General features: G+C 35.6%; 2 protein-coding genes across 3 annotated transcripts; both read right to left on the minus strand.

Moving 5' to 3' along the window:
* Positions 1-3552: 3552 nt before the first annotated feature.
* On the minus strand, positions 3553-4262 carry LOC144977944 (protein FAM50A-like). The gene is made up of 2 exons (XM_078923383.1): positions 4064-4262; positions 3553-3788 (listed from the first exon to the last, which is right to left on the minus strand). Exons 1-2 carry the CDS (start codon positions 4260-4262, stop codon positions 3553-3555), a joined length of 435 nt encoding a protein of 144 aa, XP_078779509.1.
* A 415-nt stretch (positions 4263-4677) lies between these two features.
* LOC144979981 (protein FAM50A-like) lies at positions 4678-21342 on the minus strand. 2 transcript variants are annotated; one of them, XM_078927381.1, is made up of 7 exons: positions 21200-21342; positions 17684-17927; positions 13314-13453; positions 11990-12161; positions 11020-11089; positions 9097-9199; positions 4678-7574 (listed from the first exon to the last, which is right to left on the minus strand). In XM_078927381.1, the coding sequence occupies exons 2-7, from the start codon at positions 17874-17876 to the stop codon at positions 7167-7169; spliced, it is 1086 nt and encodes a 361-aa protein (XP_078783507.1). In that variant the 5' UTR covers positions 17877-17927; positions 21200-21342; the 3' UTR covers positions 4678-7166. The 2 variants fall into 2 exon arrangements, with proteins under 2 accessions (XP_078783507.1, XP_078783517.1); XM_078927391.1 differs by having other exon boundaries at positions 7144-7574; positions 21244-21335.
* Positions 21343-21381: the final 39 nt, after the last annotated feature.

The raw sequence follows: 21381 nt of genomic DNA on the forward strand, positions 1-21381 counted from the left end.
TAAGACACCCATTGCTTTTGTTTGTTTTACTACCCTACTGTAATTCTTTGATCACTTGGCGCGTGGTCAGTCACACACAATCTATTGTCACTCATTGATCATTGATTGCTTTCAATCCCTGGGTGGGGATCCTGACCTCCCATAGTGGGCAGGGAGGTATACATGCTGTGTCTTCTATCCCCCCATACCCGTTTTCCAATTGTTTCCTGTCGTTGTCTTGGAATGAGATTACTTAGTTTTGTCCTGAACCTGGCTGGAGTTCCTTGGCTGGGAGGGAAACAGTCGAATGTATAGTTATAGTTTTGGGAGATGACACTGTTATGTATTGTATTATGTTTAGTTTACATATTATATTATATGATTTGTAATGTAAACATTTGAGTGCATTCCTCTTAGTTGGGACCCGTGTTTGTGTCTGGATGAGACTTTTAGGTGATCTCAAACTAAGTACTTTGATAGTGTGCTCTTGGAATCTATATCTGTTCCCTATTTATTAGAACCAATTCCCCTTTGTCTCACCTTTTCTTTTGTGCTTTAATTGTAATTCTAGAACTTTTTACTATCCCATTTTCTTCCTTTTTACTGGCGCTGATATGACCTTAATGTGTTGCAAGCGCCGTAAAACCCTTAAAAACATAAAAAAACAAACGATTTCGATCCCTTCACTTGTGAATGACAAACTGGTCAGGTCTTCACTTGTCACTGTCGCTAGTCTTTGACTTTGACACTGCGTTGGAATTGAATGTAAAGGATTAACAAGGTGGTATATTGAGCTGATAAGTAGAAAAGCTAATGACCAATTTAAACATTCTGCTGCAATGTAGGATTGTTTGTTCAGACACTTTTGTTGTTGATATGAAACCAATTTACAGTCGCATATTCTTTTTGAAAGTTTAAGTTTAAAATTCTTTGTTCACACAATCACAATCTGGTGCGCTGATTGCAATCGAGGATGACCCTACTGTCTACTATTTTTTAAAAATGCATTTCAACCATCAATCACCAAGAAACAGGGATGCAGCTCAATCTTTATTGAAGATTGAATCATATATTAGCTAATATCTTGGTGAAAGCTGTGTAGGGTAGCATACAGCGTAATACAATAATCTAAATCTGCCATTAAAGTAAAGGGTTAAAATTTAAAGACACACACTGATCTGCAATGCACTCAGTTTAGGGGAATAAATATTATAATAATACGTCATTAAGAGCCAAATGGTCCATGATATCTGAGCTTCATTCGGTTTCTGTACCAATTTACACCTAGGTGGAGAGAAGCAATTGGAGTCAATTCTCTTGCTCAAGGTAAAAATCCAGACCAGGTTACGTTTGAACCTGGGTCCCTTTGACCTGGAGTCAAATGCACCAACCACTCCACCACAGCTGCTCCCTAAAAATGTTGACATAACCAGGCTTTTTCTCTCTGTCAGATTTTATGGGTGAAACGCATTCGGTTGAGGTAAATAGGTATAACAAGTGCTTTTCCCTCTATATAAGTATATTGGTGCAATGCTCTCGGTTGAGGGGGATGTATACAAAATATGTTGAGGTGGACTCAGGGTTCCCACTCAAAACCCATTTCAAAATTCAAGACTGCCAAATTTTTTTCAAGACCAATAGTTTCTCCACAACTAAATTTTTGTATTGACTGAACTTTTGTTTCAAATAAAAGTAGTTAAGTCAATGTCTTCATTTGAACTGGCAGAGTGGTTTTTCATTGCCGTTCTCACACACCACCAAATCTCAGCATCAATGACATCGGACTTACACACAAAACTATCTCTTGATGAAGGCTTTGGCATCACCTGTGCCTGCTTTGAATCAGAAGCGCAAGAGCTAGTAGACGTAGACTAAGTTAAGTAACGACCCCCTGTCACTCATAGATATAGCCAATGCTTGTGACTTGTGATTGTTCCCTTGCATGTGGGAAGTCAAGGCAGACCTTCCCATGGCCTTGATATAAATAGTCTTTTTACACAATATGCAGTATGTTTCAAGATTGTTGCTAGTATTTTTAAACCAGTCTTTGAAAGCCAGATATTTGGTCCAGAACTCCTGGAATGTTCCACCAGGCATGATGATTAGCAGTTAACTTAACATAGCTTAATCAGTGATGTTAATAATAATTTATCAAAAAGGAGGAAAATTTTTCGGTCTCTCAAACACAAGCAAAATGTAAAAGTAACAGGAATGTTTTGTATTATGTAATATATTACTACTAGTGTAAATCCGTTCTTATCATTAGACATATTTACTTTTTGTAAACATTTAATGAATTGTCCTTTTCACATAACATTTTAAAGGCCTACAGTTGTTTTCTTTTGATTACGGAAACCTAGTGGTTATGCAGCCTATAAATACAACCAAAGAATCTCTCAAATTTCAAACCATAGTCCAAAGGCAAAAAAAAAAGAAGAGTAAACGAAGCCAATCACCATTGCTTTATTGTATCTCTGTATTGCCAGATTATTTAATGGATGGTTGCAAAAGAAATAGAGAGAGATTTTTTTTGTTTGTTTGTTGCTTTAGGTCTCTTCCAACACAATTGAGGTTATATGAGAGACCGCTGAAACAAAAAAACAAGCAATCTAACAAAAATAGTACAAATGTCAATCAAAATCATAACCTAAAGACATAAGCTAAATTATAAATAACCAAGAACAAACAGGCAGAGGATTTACAGGAAAAAAAATATCCCCTGTCAAAAATACAATCACAAACCAAAGAAGCAGGATAGGCTAGTAAAGAGAAGAAGAAACGACATCACTATCGGATCGTACACCCATGCGAACATCATAGGTATACGATTCAAGGGTGATGCTCCCATCCAACCACCCGCAAATAGAGAGAGAGAAAGAGAGAGAGAGAGAGAGAGAGAGAGAGAGAGAGAGAGAGAGAGAGAGAGAGAGAGAGAGAGAGAGAGAGAGAGAGAGAGAGAGAGAGAGAGAGAGAGAGAGAGAGAAAGGCAATAGGCACCTACATCAGAAAAAAAAAATCAAGACTCATTTATCCCTCCCCTTCAACTATCAACTAATCAAAGAACACCACTGGTCTTCTGTATCAACTGTGTTGTGACATCTGGCGTCATTCTGTCTGGCCCGACGTCATAAAGACGGGACCATCACCAAATTTCACGAGGCTGAGCACAGGTGTCAAAATATGACATAAGACATTATGGTGATTTTGTGGTTTTGAGGAAAATGTTTGACACGGCAAATTCAGCTGAAAAATTCTGAGAAGTTCCCAAAATCCCGGAATTCCGCGGAAGATTATCATCACTGCTTAATAAGTAAATAAGTAAATAATATGACACCAAACTTCAGGTTTATGACTACACCCGATTTGAAAGCTCCCGACTCAGACAAGAAAAATCAAGACCGTTTTTATTTTCAAGACCGTTTTTTCCCGATCTTGAAGAAATTAGAAAATTCAAGACCATTTCCCGACTTCCCGACCGAGTGGGAACCCTGTAAATCAACAGTTGCCGAATGTTCTTTTCATTTAACCATTCAAGTAAGCTACAAATATGTTCCAAGAAACTAATTAAATCATTTATTTTACAGTTATTTTTACAGCATTTTTGTCTGATATTGTGTAATTGTCCCAGCTCTTCTCTGGATCATAAGGCTCCCATTGACTGGCAGGGAAAATGTGCTTATTTCTTTCGTACCAACTCCTTAGACAGACTTTGCCAGCATGGGATTCATGCTTCTCCACCTGAGCATCATTTGTAATCCTCACGTCTTCATGAACATCAAAACTGAACAGAGGACCACTTTTCCCCCTTGCTTTAGTGACAATGAAATCGTAGAATGAGTAATGATGAGGAATAATCAAATCCTCTTTGTAAAATAAAAGTAGTTAAGTCAATGTCTTCATTTGAACTGGCAGAGTGGTTTTTCATTGCCGTTCTCACACACCACCAAATCTCAGCATCAATGACATCGGACTTACACACAAAACTATCTCTTGATGAAGGCTTTGGCATCACCTGTGCCTGCTTTGAATCAGAAGCGCAAGAGCTAGTAGACGTAGACTAAGTTAAGTAACGACCCCCTGTCACTCATAGATATAGCCAATGCTTGTGACTTGTGATTGTTCCCTTGCATGTGGGAAGTCAAGGCAGACCTTCCCATGGCCTTGATATAAATAGTCTTTTTACACAATATGCAGTATGTTTCAAGATTGTTGCTAGTATTTTTAAACCAGTCTTTGAAAGCCAGATATTTGGTCCAGAACTCCTGGAATGTTCCACCAGGCATGATGATTAGCAGTTAACTTAACATAGCTTAATCAGTGATGTTAATAATAATTTATCAAAAAGGAGGAAAATTTTTCGGTCTCTCAAACACAAGCAAAATGTAAAAGTAACAGGAATGTTTTGTATTATGTAATATATTACTACTAGTGTAAATCCGTTCTTATCATTAGACATATTTACTTTTTGTAAACATTTAATGAATTGTCCTTTTCACATAACATTTTAAAGGCCTACAGTTGTTTTCTTTTGATTACGGAAACCTAGTGGTTATGCAGCCTATAAATACAACCAAAGAATCTCTCAAATTTCAAACCATAGTCCAAAGGCAAAAAAAAAGAAGAGTAAACGAAGCCAATCACCATTGCTTTATTGTATCTCTGTATTGCCAGATTATTTAATGGATGGTTGCAAAAGAAATAGAGAGAGAGAAAGAGAGAGAGAGAGAGAGAGAGAGAGAGAGAGAGAGAGAGAGAGAGAGAGAGAGAGAGAGAGAGAGAGAGAGAGAGAGAGAAAAGGCAATAGGCACCTACATCAGAGAAAAAAAAATCAAGACTCATTTATCCCTCCCCTTCAACTATCAACTAATCAAAGAACACCACTGATCTTCTGTATCAACTGTGTTGTGACATCTGGCGTCATTCTGTCTGGCCCGACGTCATAAAGACGGGCCATCACCAAATTTCACGAGGCTGAGCACAGGTGTCAAAATATGACATAAGACATTATGGTGATTTTGTGGTTTTGAGGAAAATGTTTGACACGGCAAATTCAGCTGAAAAATTCTGAGAAGTTCCCAAAATCCCGGAATTCCGCGGAAGATTATCATCACTGCTTAATAAGTAAATAAGTAAATAATATGACACCAAACTTCAGGTTTATGACTACACCCGATTTGAAAGCTCCCGACTCAGACAAGAAAAATCAAGACCGTTTTTTCCCGATCTTGAAGAAATTAGAAAATTCAAGACCATTTCCCGACTTCCCGACCGAGTGGGAACCCTGTAAATCAACAGTTGCCGAATGTTCTTTTCATTTAACCATTCAAGTAAGCTACAAATATGTTCCAAGAAACTAATTAAATCATTTATTTTACAGTTATTTTTACAGCATTTTTGTCTGATATTGTGTAATTGTCCCAGCTCTTCTCTGGATCATAAGGCTCCCATCGACTGGCAGGGAAAATGTGCTTATTTCTTTCGTACCAACTCCTTAGACAGACTTTGCCAGCATGGGATTCATGCTTCTCCACCTGAGCATCATTTGTAATCCTCACGTCTTCATGAACATCAAAACTGAACAGAGGACCACTTTTCCCCCTTGCTTTAGTGACAATGAAATCGTAGAATGAGTAATGATGAGGAATAATCAAATCCTCTTTGTAAAATAAAAGTAGTTAAGTCAATGTCTTCATTTGAACTGGCAGAGTGGTTTTTCATTGCCGTTCTCACACACCACCAAATCTCAGCATCAATGACATCGGACTTACACACAAAACTATCTCTTGATGAAGGCTTTGGCATCACCTGTGCCTGCTTTGAATCAGAAGCGCAAGAGCTAGTAGACGTAGACTAAGTTAAGTAACGACCCCCTGTCACTCATAGATATAGCCAATGCTTGTGACTTGTGATTGTTCCCTTGCATGTGGGAAGTCAAGGCAGACCTTCCCATGGCCTTGATATAAATAGTCTTTTTACACAATATGCAGTATGTTTCAAGATTGTTGCTAGTATTTTTAAACCAGTCTTTGAAAGCCAGATATTTGGTCCAGAACTCCTGGAATGTTCCACCAGGCATGATGATTAGCAGTTAACTTAACATAGCTTAATCAGTGATGTTAATAATAATTTATCAAAAAGGAGGAAAATTTTTCGGTCTCTCAAACACAAGCAAAATGTAAAAGTAACAGGAATGTTTTGTATTATGTAATATATTACTACTAGTGTAAATCCGTTTTATCATTAGACATATTTACTTTTTGTAAACATTTAATGAATTGTCCTTTTCACATAACATTTTAAAGGCCTACAGTTGTTTTCTTTTGATTACGGAAACCTAGTGGTTATGCAGCCTATAAATACAACCAAAGAATCTCTCAAATTTCAAACCATAGTCCAAAGGCAAAAAAAAAAGAAGAGTAAACGAAGCCAATCACCATTGCTTTATTGTATCTCTGTATTGCCAGATTATTTAATGGATGGTTGCAAAAGAAATAGAGAGAGAGAAAGAGAGAGAGAGAGAGAGAGAGAGAGAGAGAGAGAGAGAGAGAGAGAGAGAGAGAAGAGAGAGAGAGAGAGAGAAGAGAGAGAGAGAGAGAGAGAGAGAAAGGCAATAGGCACCTACATCAGAGAAAAAAAAATCAAGACTCATTTATCCCTCCCCTTCAACTATCAACTAATCAAAGAACACCACTGATCTTCTGTATCAACTGTGTTGTGACATCTGGCGTCATTCTGTCTGGCCCGACGTCATAAAGACGGGACCATCACCAAATTTCACGAGGCTGAGCACAGGTGTCAAAATATGACATAAGACATTATGGTGATTTTGTGGTTTTGAGGAAAATGTTTGACACGGCAAATTCAGCTGAAAAATTCTGAGAAGTTCCCAAAATCCCGGAATTCCGCGGAAGATTATCATCACTGCTTAATAAGTAAATAATATGACACCAAACTTCAGGTTTATGACTACACCCGATTTGAAAGCTCCCGACTCAGACAAGAAAAATCAAGACCGTTTTTATTTTCAAGACCGTTTTTTCCCGATCTTGAAGAAATTAGAAAATTCAAGACCATTTCCCGACTTCCCGACCGAGTGGGAACCCTGTAAATCAACAGTTGCCGAATGTTCTTTTCATTTAACCATTCAAGTAAGCTACAAATATGTTCCAAGAAACTAATTAAATCATTTATTTTACAGTTATTTTTACAGCATTTTTGTCTGATATTGTGTAATTGTCCCAGCTCTTCTCTGGATCATAAGGCTCCCATCGACTGGCAGGGAAAATGTGCTTATTTCTTTCGTACCAACTCCTTAGACAGACTTTGCCAGCATGGGATTCATGCTTCTCCACCTGAGCATCATTTGTAATCCTCACGTCTTCATGAACATCAAAACTGAACAGAGGACCACTTTTCCCCCTTGCTTTAGTGACAATGAAATCGTAGAATGAGTAATGATGAGGAATAATCAAATCCTCTTTGACGTACATCAACTGATCCACAGACACTGGTTTGAGATCGTTGAACTCCTTGCGTAATGATTCCAAACATTTTTGTAAGAATTGTACAATAGTATTGCCCTTTTTCATTCTGACCTGAGGAAACAAAAGAAAAACCAAAAATTGTATGTTAAATGGTGAGCCAAAAGTATAGTAGTGTTTTGGATCAGAAGGTCTGAATTTGAAAAAAACTGCTTTTTATCACATTGAGCTTGGAATACTTCATAACGGAGAAACTACCTTTTAAATATCTAAGCTTTAAAACGTTGAAAAAGACAAACTCTTATAATTTAAACACAACCTTAAAAGTTATTTAGTCCGTCTCAATGTTCAATCTAAGCCAAACACACAAGTGTCCAGAATATGTGATTTTTAAAAAGTACATACTCAAATCTGTCTTGCTTTGTTTTTTTACATTATCCTTTGATAAAAATTAAAATAGCTGAAGACATTGAGCAGATGTCATCATCCCTTTTTTTTTTTACAAATGTTAACAAGTCCATTTAAAGTAAATGATGGTCGAAAAACTCAATCTGAGCAAATAACATTTATAAACACAGACATAATTGGGTCAGATTTGTGATACTTAACAGCTATGAAATTTTGATCCCCAAATTATAAATTCCAGGAAATAAAAAGCCTGCTCAGTGGTTTACCTGTTTTCACATCACTAAACCACAACTTATTTATTTTTGAATGTTTAAAGGCACTTGCAACACAAGTAAGGTCATATAAGCGCCAAGTAAAAAGTAAGATGAGAAGATTAGATATAATGTCTCTCTGTCTGTGTTCAGAATGAGATTCACACAATGACTCCATTTGTAGGCCTACTTTACAAAATGGAAATGTTTCCACTTGACCTGCCAAACCAAAAATTTACAAGCATAGTAAAGCACACTAATCATGACACAAGCTTTTGTAAAGATGTAAATGTAAAGATTTCCTTTTTCCATTAGATTACTCCATCAAATATTGAAAAGTTGAAATGCCAATTATATTAAAACTATTCAGATTCTATCATGTTTATTAAGATATCCAGAAAATGCTTAACTATCTCCTTTGACGAAAACTTTAGTAAATTAAAATCTAAGCTAAAGTTGAATCAATTGGTGAAAAGGTATAAAGATCAGACCTGCGGGGAAAAAATCTGAATTTCAAGAAATAAAATCGGTATTAACACAATATGCATGATTCTTACCCTTATTTAAATTAATTATCACTTTAAAATGGTTTAAAACTGACGTGTGGTTCATTCTGAGGAGAAAATAACATATTTTTTATCCCATTTCCTCTAAAAATTTTGTTTTGAAATCCGTGTTAGACAAACAAAAGATCTGTAAGTGGCAGCTGACAAAATTCACCAAAGACTGGCTGAATCGTACCATATTAGTTTCAGTTTTGATTTCTGAATAGTATAAAACATTGCAGTCAATAGCAGTTTAATTGTATAAAACGCCACGCCACCAGTTGCCCCTTCTTAATTAAACTAATACCAAAACTTGTACTGAGCAGCAGCAATGACAAATTCAATGATCATTAAAAATGGCAGACAAAGGAATGTTATTTTTACACTATAAAAAATGATATAGACATGGACTTTAATCTGAATCCTACACACCTGCCTCCTGTGACCTGAGCCATCCCAGTAACTGTATGTGATAAGAATCTCCTCATTCTTGATCCTTTCCTGGGTTGCGACCCACTCTTGTCTCAACTGCTCCCTGGACAATATTAGAATGTCAATCAGAACAATTAGATTGGGGAAGCATTTGACATGGGTTTTATTCTTAGTATTATCCTCAACAACATAACAGAACATATGGTATAGGGCAAAATAGGATAAAATCCCTTGAACTTGAATGCCCTTAATATTAATAGTAATGTCATAAATCTATTGATTAAAGATTACAATAATGATACACTGGTAAAGATAGTATTTCAACTTAAATGTACTCATGTAAATGTGGTGTACAAACATATATCTTTAACCGTGACATGCAAAGGACACACACACGCATATAGAAGATAACCATAATAATATAACAATGCATAATATATATACAAGACTGAAAGCCCTGTCAACAGTAGTGTATTATTCGTCATATAGAAATCTCCCATCATATAATTCCCTGTCTACTAACACCTTGAAACAATCTATAGATTTTGCATTCTTTGTTTCAAATTTCAAATTGTTCCACTTCTGGACAATAGGAATACCGAACCAGTTTTGTCTTATGTTTGTTTTGCATCTAGAGACAAAAATCTTAAACTTGTCCCCTCTAGTAAAAGTAATATTAGAATATGAAAAAAAAAATCAGAAAAGTCTATCCTATCCAGACCATGTACCAATCTATAAACCTGAATTAAATCCCCACGAACTCTTCTATATTTCAAGCTTGAGAAATTATAACCTTTCCTTATAAGATAAATACTGTATTGCATAAATATTTTTGGTAGCTCTCCTCTGTACACTTTCAATACTAATAGATTGTCTTTTATATAATGGGCTCCAGATGCAATTTCCGTATTCTAGAATTGATCGAACGAGCGATTTATACAAATATAAAAATATGGTTTTATCAAGACTTATAAAGGTTCTATATATTATTCCCATCATTCTGTTTGCACGGCTTACACAATTATCAATATGTACATCAAAATTCAAAAGTGAATCAAAAGTAATTCCCACATCTTTTTCATAAGGCATAACGGAAAGTAGATTTGACATAGAAGTATTGGTAAAATAATTATGACAAGGATTATTTTTTCCTTGTAATACTTTACATTTCGAAACATTAAAATCTAATTGCCATGTTGTAGACCATTTGAAAAGTAAAAATATATCATTTTGTAGAATGCTATGATGTTCAGTTGTACTATAGATCTTTGTATCGTCTGCAAACAGTTTGCAGGCTGAATTTATGCCACATGGTAAATCATTTATATATAAAAGAAATAAAAGTGGTCCCAATACGCTTCCTTGGGGTACACCGCTAATTACATTCTTAAAATCCAACCCCACTCCATTGACAATGACTCTTTGTATTCGATTATTAAGAAAGTCTTTAATCCAGTTAAAAACATTCCCTTTAAATCCATATGCTTTTAGTTTAATGAATAATCTCTCATGTGGCACAGAATCAAAAGCCTTACGGAAATCAAGATAAACAACATCAATGCATTGATCACGATCAATTAACTTGGTAAAATCCTCCATCACTTGTAAAAGTTGAGTAATGCATGATCTCTTTGATCTAAAACCATGCTGGTTATCGTTTAGCATTACATGATGAGGAAAACACTTTTTTTCTTCAATGTGGCCAGAAAATTTACTTAATCTAAAATAACAAGAGATGAAGTGAGAAGGAAAGTGCCCGAAGACAATAGAGAATAAAAATTTTGCGGCAGCAATGGAGGTTTGAACCCGCGACCTTACTGGTACGACAACTCCACCTGGCCGGGGAGAGCATAATAGTTCTAATCACTAATCATTACTGTCATTGCAAGGTTTGTTATCATGATTATCAATCTACTCCAATACCTCATCTTGTTTTCCTCCTCATCTCTATCTCTATCTGGTAAAAAGCTTGTATCGACATTTGGATTCATTCCTGAAAATATAAAAGACAAGGTTGTAAATAAGTAGCACAAAAGACGTCATAAAAAAAACAACAATTTTTTTTACTTTTAAAAAATCTGGTCATTCAACCATTGATACTTCAGCCACAAAAAAAAAACGTACAAGGCTAGATTCTGAAATAAGTCAAACCTATTCCCTGGAGTACTGTCTCCCAGTTAATGTGACTTACACGTCAATTTGTATGATCCATTATATTTATTTAACATATGGAATATAGTATTTTGTCATGCTGACCAAAACATTTACTTTTGTTAGTATTTTTTAAAAATTTCGAACCAGTGTAGATCATGGAAAAATGTTGGGGATAGTTCAAATCTTCCTACTTTTAATGTTTCTAGTCACTATGCTTTTACAAATATGATTCACATGTCATTTGGGCCTTATTGGTATTCTTCCTGAGAGTTTGTTTCCAGCTTTATAAGCTGTTGTTTACATAAAATTAGGTTAGCTAAGTCATTAGAATCTCATAATAATATAGAAAGAAAGAGTGAATAAAAGGGCTGTATTTCTATTTTTTGGTGTTGGCAAACAGTATCAGAATAACCATCCATTTGTGACATTAAAATGCATGATTGAGATATTGTCCCCACTCATTTTTACAGCGTTTCCAAAATATATGTCAAACTTTATCTTAAATAATGACTTTAGAAGACTGAACTCATTTATCAGCATTCAGCCTTATACTTGTTCTTATTTGTCAATAGAATAGCATTGATTTAATGCCATGATTAAACGTTGTTAAGCCCATTAAAGATGCATATGGCAATACTGAAAAGTCAATTTTGATAAGAAATCTAAATCAACATTTGAAATATGTTATATCAAGTTATTAAGAGCACTCTATAAACGCAGTGTTATAATGAATAATTACCAAGTCGTTTCTTTCTCTTGACACCAAAGCTGCCACTTGAGTAATCATTATTCATGTCATCTTCCTCATCAGAACTTTCACTCTTTTTGTTTTTGTCATCACTATCACTATTGCAATCCTCTTCCTTGTCCTCTCCTTCTTCATCATCAAAGGCAAATGAAAGCATAGTGATCTGTAAAAAAAGAAAAAATTAACGGAATAAAAAGAAATCATTTATTTTGTTTTGTTTATAAGGATTTTTAGGTCATTTCAGTGCCAGTAAAAAGAAAAAAATGGGATGGTCAAAGAATTCTAAATTTATGATTAAAAGCAGAAGTAAGACAAAAGGGAATGGTTTAAATAAGTAAATTCTAAACGTATATTATTAGTGTACTTAGTTTGTGATCATTAAAGTCTCATCCAGACACATCACAGGATCCAGTTAAGAAGAATAAAAGGTCTAAAGTCCCAATTTATGAATGGGTATCGGGTATTGTATAATATAAAATAAAATTAATAAAAAACATATATTTTCTGTACCAAATCTACGAGCTGTTGTTGTTAATCCGGGCTTTGGCCATTCCGGTATGGCTTTTTTGTTTGGACCAAAGGGTTTGTGAAGTGTCTCTCACAGCTTCCACTGGTCAATTAGCAAATGAAACCCAGATAAATTTAATCATCTCTCCAAACAAGCCAACTCCTTGTCCACCTTGTACATCTCAGGTACCCTTACGGAGGTCTGACCAGAAGGTGCTATGCCACCAAAAAGTGTGCTGTGTAGGGCCCACTGTTGTGTGGACGCATCCCAACAACCACTAACATATCCTGTTAAACTGTCTGGGAGAAGGAAAACTCAAATTTCAATCTGCTGTAGGCTGAACTCGCTTAGCCTTGGTAGGCCATCTGTCTAGGAGAAAGGAAACTACAAACACGGATAGACTGGGCTTATTAGCCTTGATAGTCAGTCGGTCTAAGAGAAAGAAACTCTGATTCTAAACCATGGAGACCTTGTGCAAGGTCAACAGCAACCACCACTCTACTCCAGTTACCCGGAGAAGATATGAACACCACAGAGAAAATTCTGATCTAAAACTAAGATAGTTCCACAGACGTGGAGCTGCACAGTTAAAATCTTTTGGAGAAAACTACTGATGCAGTATATTTATCTCAATAAAAGGAATTCTGATGGTCTTAAAACACGACTGGGTATACAGACTTCAAAAGGGTATTGTAAGAAGGACCCACCTTACTAAAACATTTATATATATAAAAAAAAGTATATAACAACAATAAGAGCAGGGAGAATAAAAAAGGATAGTCAATGGAGAAAAGCATCTGGTCATACTTTTTCTTTATCCCTTTTTAATTTATCTTTTTTAGCTTTCTCAATAAGTCTTGCTTCTGCATTTTTCTTTGCAAGTTGTTTTTCTCTTTCCTTGACAACATTTTCTTGCTTTGCTCTCATCTCATCTAGAGTGACCAAACCTAAGGAAAGAAAAAGAAGCGAAACCAAATGGCTGACATGATTGTAATCAATAAAAAGATAATTTAAATTATAAAAAAAAAATTAAGAGCAATGAAAAACAAAACAAAAGAACTTTGGAAATAAAATTAAATAAGATATTAAAAAAAGACTTAGAAAATATACAATTTTGAATATTTACATTTCACTAAAATGCCTCTATCATCATGCATAAACAAAATATGTTACATGAAAAAATTAAAGTAAAAAAAAATGAAAAACTGAAAATTAATTTCTCTTCAACAAAAGAAAAAAGACAAACGAAGTAAAGGTAAATTTTCTTTCATTTAGTGAAAACTAGAACATGGTTTAATTTCAAAATTATCTTTGACCAATAAATATTTTTCATAAAACTGAGTTTCTCCGGAGTACTGCCATGTTTGTTTTAATGGGTCATGACTACTTGGGCTCTACTACTCAATGCTATGAGATTTATCAAATCGATAACATAAAGATAAACAACTCAATCTTGGCTGAGCAGTCTTATGGCAGAAAATCTTATGAAAATTAGTCCGACTTACTGGCAGAATGAGTCATCTAAATTGTTCATACACAGTAACGAAAATATCGCCAGAGCGGTAACTTAGTTCGTGATGACCCGAGGTTGACCCGGGTCACGCCTGCCAAATTACGGGGAATCCCCTAGTGAGCTCAGTTACGGTGATATCGGGTGATACCAGTCGATTTATGTTCACTTTCATCTCTTTGTTATCGCTTCACAATGAGCTTAAACACACATTTTTTACTCTGTAATCTTTATCAAGATTTACTCTTTCCATTCATATGTAATTTTATGCCAGTGCTGTTTATAATGATTGTGATATTTCAATCCTAAATAGACCGTTTTTCTGTATTTTAAAATGCATTAATTTTTCCAATAGAAAATTGAATTCTTCAAACAGAAACATAGAACAACTTTTATTCTTCCACAAATAGAATCTATTATAATTAAACTAGATCTATAAGTTCCTAAAATTCTATCTGTGCGTCAACAAAATTGAATTTATTATGATTTTTAAAATTTCATTTAGACATGGAGCACACTCAAGCAATTCATGATAAACATTTGAATGAACTGTGTAGGCTTTGTAGAAATGTCAAGAAACACAGAAGAAAAGAAAACGAATCTCAAAACCTAATTGTTTCAGGATTCAAAACCAGATATTATTCTTTAAAACCAGAAATTTAACTCATCTTCAATATGGACATTGATAATGACAATGCTAAAAAGCCCTCAAAACTATGCGCTACAAGTGTCATGACTGACTACGTAATGTTGAACTTTTTTCTTTAGCGCATTTTTCACTAGAGGTGCTCAAAACGCGTTAAATAGGGTCCCTGACCAACAGCAACGCGTAACATGTAGAACTGGACATGATGCCTGCTAGGTGATATTACATTTTTTTTCTGACAGAGACAATGCGATTAAAAACAAAGATGAGGGAAAGCATTGACAACAGCAACTAGTCAGTCATGCATAGTCATCACATCTGGTCGAAATAAAATCAAAATAAATCAGTGATTGCAATATTTGCTCAACCTTCTTGAGCAAAAAGAATAAAGAACAGCAACAGGTCGACATTAGAAAAGCAGCCCCGTTATGTAAAAGTATTGAAACGGCACAAAATATGTCATGTGTAAATCACGAGGCTATGGAGGCAGCAGAGTGACTTTTACAGTTATAAACCAATGTCTTTTGTCCTTCATAAATGAAATGAAAATCACTCTCTCTCTCTCTCTCTCTCTCTCTCTCTCTCTCTCTCTCTCTCTCTCTCTCTCTCTCTCTCTCTCTCTCTCTCTCTCTCTCTCTCTCTCATCTATCTATCTATCCATTCATTCATCCACCATTGCAACATCAATTTATCGATCCATCCATACCCTCATCTATCCTCTTCATCAGACAATAAGTCCATCCATCGGGTCGGACCATCTCTCTCTCTCTCTCTCTCTCTCTCTCTCTCTCTCTCTCTCTCTCTCTCTCTCTCTCTCTCTCTCTCTCTCTCTCTCTCTCTCTCATCCCTTTCTCTCTCTATCTATCCCTTTCTCTCTCTCTGTCTCAAACACACACACACACACACACACAAACATATATATATATATATATATATATATATATATATATATATATATATATATATATATTATTATATATATATATATACATTTCTTTATGACATGGTTACTATTTATCCTTTGTCCCTTCATTAAGTCGTGTTTATATCACGAATAGTTAAAATGATCACCCTTAATTAATCATATATTGATCATTGCATCATTATAATTACAAACTATACAAGGTTTCTTTTTTTACCCACAAAGTACTGAAACAATATTTTAACCTGAGAAGTAAATTTCAAATATATACAACTGAAATGTGAAACGACTCTGTCTTTATTCTAGTGTTCTTTATTGACCACGTTTGTAACCAGTGGAACTAAAAGCCGGTATAAATGTGTTCATATTATATGAAGCTAAACTCATGTGAGCACCTGTTGAATATAACGTGTGATGAAGACATCTTGACCGGAATCCATATGCCTCTGAACCAGCAATGATCAAAGCGTAACAAATCGGACCGCTGCACCAAGATGTTATCGCATATCATCAAAGAACTAAGAGTGATGCACAGATTGGGAGGGAATGAATGAAAGGTTACTTTATTCCTCCATCGGTTAGAGCAAGTTTTGAGAATTTCTATCATTTTGTTTGCTTATAATAATGCAATCAATAAATTAAATTTAACAAACTATAATCGAAATTGTGCTGATATGCAAAATATCTCAAAGACAGTAATTCTAATGATAGAGTGTTTGGTACCAAAATACAGATCAAAGTTTTCTCAACGTGTTGCCAATTTGTTTAAATTGGTAAAATCGACTGTGGTTGTGCAAAAGCGATTGTAATTTAACCAGATTTCAGTAACAAATCTGTTAAGTATCACGGGAGATTACCCGTTGCACTAGTCGGGAATTTGATGGAGTGAATGACCTCTTGACCGCGGCGCAGGTAGAGAACTAAAAGCTCGCCTCTTCAACACTGTGCATACACTGATATACTTAAAGTTAAGGGTATGTATTTTAGAATTTTTATAGTGCTAGTGTAAAAATAAATTTAAAACACGGCACATAGCTGGTCCAAACTCAAAATTCATTCTAGACATACTAATTGAATGGTTCATTCATGTTCTTTTGTTTTCAAATCAATGAAGGGAGAGTTGAAATATTTAAGAAAATCGCTGCCCATTTTTATTTATTTTTGGCTCCACTTAGTTCTTACCTCAAACATGTACATGCTCACATATGCGCAAGTACACACACACACATAAATTGTCATATCATATTTGAACTTGACCCTTCAAATACAATTTGTCAAAAAGGAGGAAAATGTCTCGGTTCATTGGTCAAAGCTAGCATATATGCAAAAATTAAATGAACTATTATAGCTATGTATTACTACTACTAGTGTCCATCCATTCTTATGATTTATTTTTTGTAAATATTTAGTGAATTGTCTTTTTCACAAAACAATTTCAAAGGTCTATAATATCACTGCATCAAGAGATTATGATAAACTTTTTGCAAAAAGGCAAGAAAGTTGTTTAGAGAGAGAGAGAGAGAGAGAGAGAGAGAGAGAGAGAGAGAGAGAGAGAGAGAGAGAGAGAGAGAGAGAGAGAGAGAGAGAGAGAGAGAGAGAGAGAGAGACACACACACACACACACAGACAGAGAGAAAATTACCCTGCCAGAATAGTTTATGAATCGCTCTATGAATGTTATATAAAAAAAATAAAAAATTAATAAATAAATAAAAAAGCAGTACAAAAAGTAACGAGAGAGAAATAGAGATATTTTTTAAAAGCCAATAGACACCTATAATAATAAAAAGAAAAATCTAGACTCTAGACCCCCCTTCCCTGTCAACCATTAACTAATCTAAGGCCACCAATGGTTTTGTGTCACTTCTGACACCTGATGCCAATCAGTTTAGGCTACATTATGTCATAATAACAGGAGAATCACCAAATCTCATGCAACTGAGCACAGGTGTCAAACTATATAGAAGGTGACCTGTGAACTTTCAGCAAATTCAGCGGATAATTTCCGAGAAATTCCCAAAATCACGGAATTCCACATATGTGGAAGATTATCATCACTGTTAAAATAAATATTCAACAGGTTTTGTTAACTGACTCACCAATGGTACTTGATTTCAGTGTCTGCTCAATAGCATCATAATGTGTTGCAAACTTGTTTGAAATGCTCCCGATGGCTAATTCTTCTTCAATCCTTCTTTTTTTAATTTCAGCTTCCTCTTGTTCTTTCGCTCGCTTTTTCATGAGGGTTGCGGCACGATCACCTTCTTTTGCAGCTCCTTTGTAGTGTGCCATATTGAAATCCTTTTCAAATGTGTTTGTATTTAAATCAACAACAAGGGTAATCTGTCAAGAGCAGAAAAAAATATATTAAGCAAGCATTATGGGAAAAACAGCTTTTCAAATATAAATAAAATCTAATAAAGAATAAATGAATGTAAGTTTCTGAATATTGCGTGCAGAGAAAATATATTGGCTCGATATTACCACCATGTATTATAATACAAAAGGCTCTCATGTCACTGGGATATAAGTACAGTAGTCTTATCTATTCAATATCTGTATCATTGTGTTTATAACAACAAGATATGAAGTGAGTAGAAAAGTGCCAGAAGACAATAGAGAATAAAAAATTTTTTCGCGGCGGTGGTGGGGTTTGAACCTGCGACCTTATTGGTACGACAACTCCGCCTGGCAGGTGAGAGCGTGGCTCTACCGTGTGAGCTATCCACGAACACAAAAATATTCGTTTCAAACCCAAAGTCATTTCTAGATCCCTCTCTCACCCACTTCTTGAGATCGCCGATTCGTTCACCGCCATCGCGAAGTAATTTTGACCAGCAGTTAAGCTTAATAGCCAATATTCTCATCACAAACATATAACATAGAAACGATTGAGACATTGAGTATGCTCCGGTGTATGGGGTGAATTTTTAATTCAGAAAAGTGAGTGGAGCAGGCACTTATGTTGGTAACAACAAGATATGAAGTGAGTAGAAAAGTGCCAGAAGACAATAGAGAATAAAAAATTTTTTCGCGGCGGTGGTGGGGTTTGAACCTGCGACCTTATTGGTACGACAACTCCGCCTGGCAGGTGAGAGCGTGGCTCTACCGTGTGAGCTATCCACGAACACAAAAATATTCGTTTCAAACCCAAAGTCATTTCTAGATCCCTCTCTCACCCACTTCTTGAGATCGCCGATTCATTGTGTTTCTACCATTGAGGTCTGTTCACCTGGGTTACAACGTTGGGCTATATGACCCATCCCTGCATTACAGTATTACAGTAGAACTCGGAAATAGCGAGTTCGACGGGTCCACTCCTGATTACTCGCTATTTCCGAGTTCTCGCTATTCCCGAGTTGCCAGGAAAGGTTATAATATTGCTGGTTATTCCCCTCAGTGTGTAATTCGAGTAAAAGCCGTCGCCCCTATTTCAATTTCTTCACAGAAGTGGCAGAATGCTTGGTTTTTTGTTGTTTTTGTTTGTTTTTTTTTTCAAGTAAAATCATGACTAGAAAAAAAAACAAGAACATAGAAGTGTGTGTGTGTGTGTGTGTGTGTGTGTGTGTGTGCGCGCGCGAGTGTTTATATGCACTCGGCATGTTTGATGAGGTAAGCAAGCGCATCACTCAATCACTGACCCATTGAAATAATGGTTCCACACTCCCCTCTCTCGCTGATCGTGTCGTTCGTTAACGATGCTACTCGCTGACCTATGCTGCGAAGTGAGGCATGTTGACATGTGCTTACCTCGCGCGTCGCGTGGCACCACATTGGGTGAATAATTGACCCCCACCCCCAATACACACACACGCACACAAACCATTGTCAACTGATAGTACCTATATAAGAAGTCACTGACACAAATCCAACCCCCACCCAATTTTGTTTCGCCTATTATGTACTACTACAGACTAGGCTACTATGTAATATTACTCGTAACGAAAAATAAGAAAAGAAAAGAGGCTAGGCTAAAAATATTTAAATTGCCATTGTCTCTTGTTTTGCTTTACTTCGTTCGCAGTCCTAGGCTGGGGCAGGAAATGCTCGTTATTTCCGAGTTGACCTCTTTTTCATACTCGCTACTTTCATGCTAATTTTATTGACTCAAATAAGGGAAAAAAACGAGGATTTAGATTTTACTCGCTATTTCCGAGTACGTTACTTTCATGTTCTACTGTATTATGTTGAGGCTACTTAGATCCAAAAAAAAAAACACACAAAAAACTGTGAACTTAGTTTTAAAATTATGAAATTTTTTTCAGTTAAATTATATTGATGACAATGAGAGCAAATTGGTTGACCCTCAGATGTTCCATGGTGCAAATCAATACCATTGCATATTGATATCAAGTTTTGGCACACACACACACTCAAACACACAACACTGCTTCAATCAGATCACGAAGTTGAAGAATTTGTTGTTAAGCATTGTATCCATAATGATAATGATGCCCCTTGAACATGAAAATCCTGATGACTATAGTTTAGGCTATAGGCCCTACAATGTGATTATTCCCAGACAGGGTCTGCCAATAACGAAAATTTGTTATCCCCAGACAGGTGTCTGAGAATAACCAATTTTCGTTTCTCCCAGACACTTTTTTGAAACTCTGCTTTTTCAAACAATTATCCACATTCCAGAATATGGAATGTTTCGAAATGCAAATAGAAATAAGTAAAGTTAGTAAAATATCAATTAAAACATAAAATTAACCAATTAAATTAATTAAATCAGTCATTACTACATATTATACACAATATGTGTCGACCTTCATGCGGGTGTCATGGCCGAATGGTTAAGTCGTCTGCCTTGAGAGGCATGTCAGATTCGGAGTCGAATCTGTGCAGCTAAAAGGAGCAAAATGAAAGGAAGTCTAACCCACTGAGCTGTCTATCCACACCGGTATCAATGTATCTTAAAATTCACATCTCTGATTAGAATATGTTGTTAGATCTAGTTTTGTGAACGTGTGATAATAAATTGTATTGTCTTGTATGAAGAAGACGGGAATAAACAGGTGTTGTCGGTTTTGGGCAACACCTTGGCCTAGGAATTCGTCCACAAAATAAACAAATTCCCGGCCATCATCAATATCCCTAAAATTGTGGTCAGAATGAACAAATTATAGTTATAGAAACAAAAGATGACCAATAAAGTTAACAGTGAAAATTTTAATGGTTGGTGGACTGAACAGATTTGATGATTAACAACTTTCATTACTGGTTGAAACAAAAGGCGAATTGCCAGTTTGACGTTTTCAGTTCAAAGTGACAAAAGAAATTTCCTTGATCCATTTGCTTTTTTTTTTTTTAAAAGCTGGATTTGATATTTATCACTATTTACTTTCATCTTGTGTTAAATATCACTTGATGTTGACCGTTTTGGGACACAAATAACCACTGGGATTTTTAAAAGAAAATTTGGCATTTTACATAAAACCTTTCTGCCAACACCTGTCTGGGAATAACAAATTTTCGTTATTCCCAGACAGGTGTCTGTGAATAATAACAGCCATAGTCATAGGCCCTACTCTACTCTAGACCCGTATAGAATTAGAATACTGGCGGAGAGAGACCTCGCAGCTGTACCGATGCCCGCTCTTAACTCTTACCGACGGTTAATGCAATGTACAAAATTAATTGGGATCAAGAACACCTCAAAGACATTTGGGTTTGTTTTATTTTTAGTTGTTATTGTCGTTGTGTCCGTATGACTGTTGACTTTCTTATTTCGTTTCTTTCTACTTTCTAATTCTCTTTAGATTCCTAAAGAGGAAGTTTATATGTTACGCGA

The sequence above is a fragment of the Berghia stephanieae genome, chromosome 1, assembly GCF_034508935.2.
Source record: "Berghia stephanieae isolate SIO BIC M18660-M18661 chromosome 1, UCSD_Bste_1.3, whole genome shotgun sequence".
Lineage (NCBI taxonomy): Eukaryota > Metazoa > Mollusca > Gastropoda > Nudibranchia > Aeolidiidae > Berghia > Berghia stephanieae.